This window comes from Diadema setosum, chromosome 20, assembly GCF_964275005.1.
Source record: "Diadema setosum chromosome 20, eeDiaSeto1, whole genome shotgun sequence".
NCBI lineage: Eukaryota > Metazoa > Echinodermata > Echinoidea > Diadematoida > Diadematidae > Diadema > Diadema setosum.
In genome coordinates, this window is record NC_092704.1 from 27,115,468 (window position 1) to 27,121,671 (window position 6,204).

Sequence of the window (6,204 nt, forward strand, 5' to 3'; positions counted from 1 at the left end):
CCCTCCTTAAGATAATGTAAATGGGGTGGAATGATAAAGATCAACATTCTTTTTCATATACCCATTTCCATTAACCAATGATTATGCGTCAAAGTCACATTAAATTCATCTTGTACACCAAGAGATAATTCTGCTCCCTGTTGAAAGAATTAAACATAAAGTAATTATACTTATTCACACACATTCATTATTTGTCATCTGACCAACTGAACTGTCAGAAATTCAAACCATGTTTTGCACTTGCTCAATATATGTGTTATTGGCACATCATATTATCATACTTGAAAAAGCTCAGAATACACATGGTAATTATAAATATTCATCTCTTCCTGCAAAATGAGAGCCAGCTGTGAGCGAGTAGCATTTGAATCGCGACTTTCCTTCCACATTCAGTGCATAATTCTTTGGATAGTGATTAAACAAAATTCACATCATTCATAGTGCATTATTCAATGTGTAGAATGATGACAAATTAATCCTGGCCACAGGAACAATGTTCACTAAACTTCTTAGCGTTCATCTTGCAGCCGTTCAAATATTTACAGTCCGACATCCATGCTTATGGAATCCTTCTTCTTGGCCTAACGGTATTTAGTGTCCAAGTGATGATGAAATTCAAATTCACATCGTTAGGTACTTTAAAGGGGTTTTCGGGTAGAGAGTTCTCTTATAGTCAACAGCAAGGCAGAGGGTTAACTTGTGATGTTAACATATTATACAGGACTATATTATGTTCTCTACCAACATCATTATCATGACTGAGATACAAGGCATTAACATACATTTTCTCGTAATTCTATTACCAGAGAGCAAATTCCTCACAACTATAGGAGTAGCTATAATTGCATAATAGTCACAGCTTACATGCGTGACAGACCGTCCGCATTTCCATTTTTAGCCCCGCTTCTGTGTTCTACACGCATGGGGTAAGCTTGCAGCTGCAGACACCATCTCATTAACCTAGCATTATGGTTCTGCATCTGATGGAGCCATCGGAGTGGATTGTGATCTGTCTGTACAAGGAACTTCCTCCCAAACAGGTACGGCTGAAACTTTTGGATAGCCCACACGATTGCCAGGCATTCCTTCTCAATCGTGGCGTACCTTTGTTCCCTTGGTAGCAACTTTTTGCTGATGTAGGCTATGGGGTGCTCTTCCCCTTTCTCATCTTTCTGACTGAGCACTGCCCCAATACCTCTGTCAGATGCGTCAACCTGTACAATGAACTCTTTCTCAAAGTCAGGGTTCCTAAGCACAGGTGATTTCACTAGTGCATGTTTGAGTACCTCCAGTGCTTCACTGCACTTGCTGTTCCACCTAACTAACCTTGGTTCGTTCTTGCGAGTGAGATCTGAGAGTGGGGCTGCCACTTTGCTGTAGTTAGGGATGAATTTACGGTAGTATCCAGTCAGTCCTAGAAATGCGCGCACGTCAGTTTTTGTGACTGGTTGAGGGAAATTCACAACTGCGTCAATCTTCGCAGGCTCTGGCTTGACACATCCCTCACCCAAAACAAAGCCAAGGTATAATACCTCTTTTCGTGCAAACTTGCATTTACTCGGTTTTGCTGTCAAGCCAGCCGCTCGCAGTCTACCAAGCACCTCCCGCACATGAGCAAGATGTTCATCCCATGACTCGCTGTAGATGATGATATCATCTATGTATGCTGTCGCAAATTCATTCACGCCGCGCAGCACCTGGTCCACCAACCTCTGAAAAGTTGCGGGTGCGCCTTGCATGCCAAATGGCATGACATTAAACTCGAAAAGGCCAAATGGGGTTATGAAAGCAGATTTCTTTCTTGCTTCTTTTGTGAGAGGGACTTGCCAATATCCCTTGGTTAGATCTATGGTTGTCATGAATTTGGCTTTCCCCAACTCATCAATGATAGCCTCAATGTTGGGCATAGGGTAGGCGTCAAACTCTGTCACCTGATTAAGCTTTCGGTAATCGACGCAAAGTCTTAGCGACCCATCCTTCTTTTTTACGATTACTAAGGGACTAGCATATGGGGAATCTGAATGGGAAATTACCCCTGCCTCAAGCATTTCATTTAGCTCCCTTTTTACTGTCTCTCTCACAGCATGAGGTAGTCGATAAGCCTTTTGCCTAATGGGGTGGTCATTGGATGTCACTAAGTCGTGTTCAATCCTGTCAGTCCGTCCGGGATTGTCACTTAGGATGTCCGTAAAGTCATGAATGACGTCACCTAATTGTTGGGTTTGTTGTGTTGTCAAGTAGTCAGGGAGTTCCACTTCACTAGAGGTCCCTCTTTGTGTCAATGGCTCTATAAACTGGTCTAGGTACTCGTCATCATTTCCATCATCCACTTCCGTGTACATCACACATTCCTCTCGCTCTCTCCAAACTCGCAGCATGTTTGTGTGAAATACTCTATGCTTCTTCCTCTTGTCCCCCATCTCAACTACGTAATTCACATCACTCAATTTCTGTATCACAGGATAGGGTCCTTGCCATTTGGCTAGCAGCTTGTTGCTGCTTGATGGGAGGAGGACTAACACCTTGTCGCCTACTTGTAGGTCTTTTGTCCTGGCTTTCCTGTCGTACCAGGCTTTCTGCCTCTTCTGGGCTTGGGCAAGGTTCTTTTGGGCAGCTGTTGTGATGTTGGCTAATCTCTCCCTACAATTTAGCACATATGATACTAACCCTTCCTCTGGCACTGTCTCTCCCAACCATGCCTCTCTGATCACATCTAGGGGCCCTCTTACTCTGTGTCCATACAGGAGCTCAAAAGGGGAAAACCCTGTAGATTCTTGGGGAACCTCCCGATAGGCAAACAATACATAAGGGATGAGGTCATCCCAGGTCACATTTCCCTCCAGTGTGTAGGGTTTGAGCATGTCTTTCAGGGTGGCATTAAATCTTTCAACTAGGCCATTTGCCTGGGGATGGTAGGGGCTGGTCCTTATCTGTTTAATGCCTAGACTACTGCACAGCTGCTTCATGAGTAGGGACATAAAATTTGACCCCTGGTCTGACAAAAGTTCATGGGGGATCCCTACTCTACTAAAGATCCTTATCAGCTCGTCTCCCACTCTCTCCGCCTCAATGGAGGGGAGGGGTACTGCCTCTGGATACCGGGTTGCGTAATCACACACAACAAGAATGTACCTGTTTCCCTTCTTACTACGAGGCAGTGGCCCTACTATGTCAAGTGCTATCTTTCTGAAGGGGCTGCCAATGACTGGCACCGAGACTAGTTTTGCCCTACTAATCCCTCTTGTCTGGCTTGCACACTTTTGGCACGGACCACAAGTCTTGCAAAATTCTGCCACATCTCTGAAAATACCAGGCCAATAAAAATTCTGCATCAATCTTTGCTGTGTTTTGCCTACCCCGAGGTGACCAGCTGTTAGGTTGTCATGGGCAACCTCCAGTAGTCTTGTTCTATACCCCTTTGGTACTACTATTTGCGTGTACACCTCCCTACTTTCTGATTTAGAGTTTCCTGACCACTCTCGCATGAGTACCCCATTCTCGACATAGAAATGACATCTTCCCTCATTTCCCTCTTTCTTTTCCACCTTCTCCCATACTGATTTCAATGAGGGGTCATCTTGTTGGGCTTGAATCAATTCCTTTCTACCAATGTCTAAGTAAGTGGGGAGTATTTTCTCTCCTTGTGGCTCTTCTCCGTTTGCTGCCTTGTCACTAGTGGTATCAGACTCACCTGTCCCCACAGTTGTATCATCATCGTGCACATCATTCTCATCATTCACCTCATGTGCACCATCCTCTCTCTCATCATCATCATTGCCGCTATCTGCAGCCTCCCCTTGCTCATTCTCCCCGAACAAGTCCCTCACCTGAACTTTGGATCTGATCACTTCTGCTCTAGTTTGCTCTTCTTTTAACTCCTTTTCACGGGCCTGATTTCTTGTTACCACTAAGCTTGCCTCTTTTCTACTCACATAGTCGGGGATGTCTAAGTCAGGGTCATTCTCATCTAGCACCTCATTTCCAAGCAAAACATCAACTTCAATCTCATCTACCAGTCCAACACGGATCCATTTCTTGATCCCGTATGGCTCACTAATGAGATGCACACGTGCAATCGGTACCTCTTTCTTACTAAAGAGACCTCTCATTTTCACTGTCTCACCTGGGATAATGAATGTAGGATCTACAACATCACTTCTCGCTAGAGAATGAGTGCATCCCGAATCACGCAGCAAACGTACATGTCTGTCCCCCAGTCTGGCGTCACTAATGTATGGTCTTAGTTTGGGGTGGGGCTCAGGTCTACAGAAATAGGTGGGACCGTGTTCCTTGGATTTGTCATTCCCCTTCTTCTCTGCCTGGACCTCAGATTTGTGGGCATTTGGACAATTTACTGCGATATGACCAAACTTATCACAGGTGTAACACCTCACCTTTGCTCTGTAGTTACCCCTATCCTCATTTTGCTTCTTATTCTGTTGAGGGTTTGGCTTACTTTCTCCTTTTCCCCCTCCTGATCCCGAATTCCAGCCTGGTTTAGGAGAGTGATTAGGGCCTGCTTTACCCCAGTGTCCCTGTGGTTTACCTGCCCCTTTTCTGCTGATGACATACTGGTCGGCAAGCCTTGCCATGTCACCCAGTGTATCTGGCTCATGGTCTCGGAGCCACACCCTTAGGTCAAAAGATACTTGTTTTAGCATTTGCTCTTTTAGGATCTCCTCCTTTAGTCTGTCTAGATCGTTTAAAGCCCCCGCCCCCTGGAGCCACCGCCCGAGAAGGTCCGTCAGCTTTACAGAAAACTCAGTATAGGTCTCGTCCCTATCCACCTTCAGTTCCCTGAACTTGACCCTATATGCCTCGGGTGTGAGGTCATACCTACGCAAGATGGCTAATTTGACTTCATCGTACACTCTACTACTTTCAAGTGACAGTCTTGAGTATGCCTCCCTAGCTCTACCTGTCAGTAAGGGGGCGAGCTGTAGTGCCCATACCTCCCTTGGCCACTCATTTAATTGCGCCATCTTCTCAAAAGCACGGAGAAACACATCAACATCTTCTCCCTCTTTGTACATCGGCATCCTTCTGATGCCCCCATCTACACCAAAAGACCCTGCATTGGTCCCCTTGCGCTCAATTTCCAATTTGGCATTTTCTAATTCAGCAAGGCGCACCTGCATCCGCATCTTTTCAAGTTCAAATTGCATGCGTGCTTCTTCCATTGTATCAGACTCAGTGCGCGCAGCAGTGTTTTGGGTCGTATTCTTATCTGTGCTCATGACTGGTGCACTTGGCAGAGGCGAAGCCTGCTCTTCCTTTGCCTCTTCTATGTTTTTGATCAACTGGTTCCTATTCAACCCTTCATGTGACAGCCCCAACTCTTCACACTTTTGTCTCAACTCTTGCATCCTTAACTGACTTAGGTTACCCTCTTCCTCCATGTTCCTAACTGATTAACATGCAACCTTTTCACTATACATACAATATGGAGACAATGTATCACAATAGTGTGTCCACTCTCTCTGCCTTGCCTTAACCCTAAAGGGGCCGGGCTTTTTTGGCTATGCTCAGACCGGGGGGGGGGGGGGGCGGATTTCGCCCCCCCCCCCCCTGAGATCTCGGCCATCGGTGGTGCGATCGCGATGAAATTTTGCATGCGTGAGACCCGCGTCATAATCTACAAGATTGTGTTATAAGATTTTTTGAAACAATCAATTTCTAATTTTAATTAATTAATTATGCAAATTAAGCTCAAGGTGATATTTTAGCTTAATTAAAAGCATTGAGAGTCTAATTTTTGACCTGTAAATCTGTTTTAGCATATTCAACAATTGTACATCACAAAAACTTCCAAAACTCATTTCAATTCTTATGTATTTTATTGTTTTCAGAATTTCTTATGTATTTCTTTGTTTTTCAACTTTTGTTTTTTCTTTGTTTTTTCATTGGAAATTGTCACTGACCACTTTTTTACCATAATTAGCACAAAATCAATCAATGAAAGTGATTAATTGTAAAAATAATCAGGTTTTTATGCCTTTCATGACAGAGCACTGTTTTCCATAGGAAATGTACACAAAATCACAAAATTGTGCCCGTTTTGGAGCGACATTCCGTTACAAAAATGGGCGTGGCTTCGCAAAAGTATGCGCGGACGTTGCAAATTTGGTCTCAAAAGTTGCGCGAGACTTGAACGAAGAAAGTCAAGAAGCCTCGCGATGAGGCCTTCTCGCGTTACAGAATTAT

At 44.5% G+C, this 6,204-nt stretch overlaps 1 protein-coding gene across 1 annotated transcript; it reads right to left on the bottom strand.

Annotated features, from left to right (window-relative positions):
* Positions 1–860: 860 nt before the first annotated feature.
* LOC140243551 (uncharacterized) lies at positions 861–5,399 on the bottom strand. Its single transcript, XM_072323221.1, has one exon. It carries the CDS (start codon positions 5,397–5,399, stop codon positions 861–863), a length of 4,539 nt encoding a protein of 1,512 aa, XP_072179322.1.
* Positions 5,400–6,204: the final 805 nt, after the last annotated feature.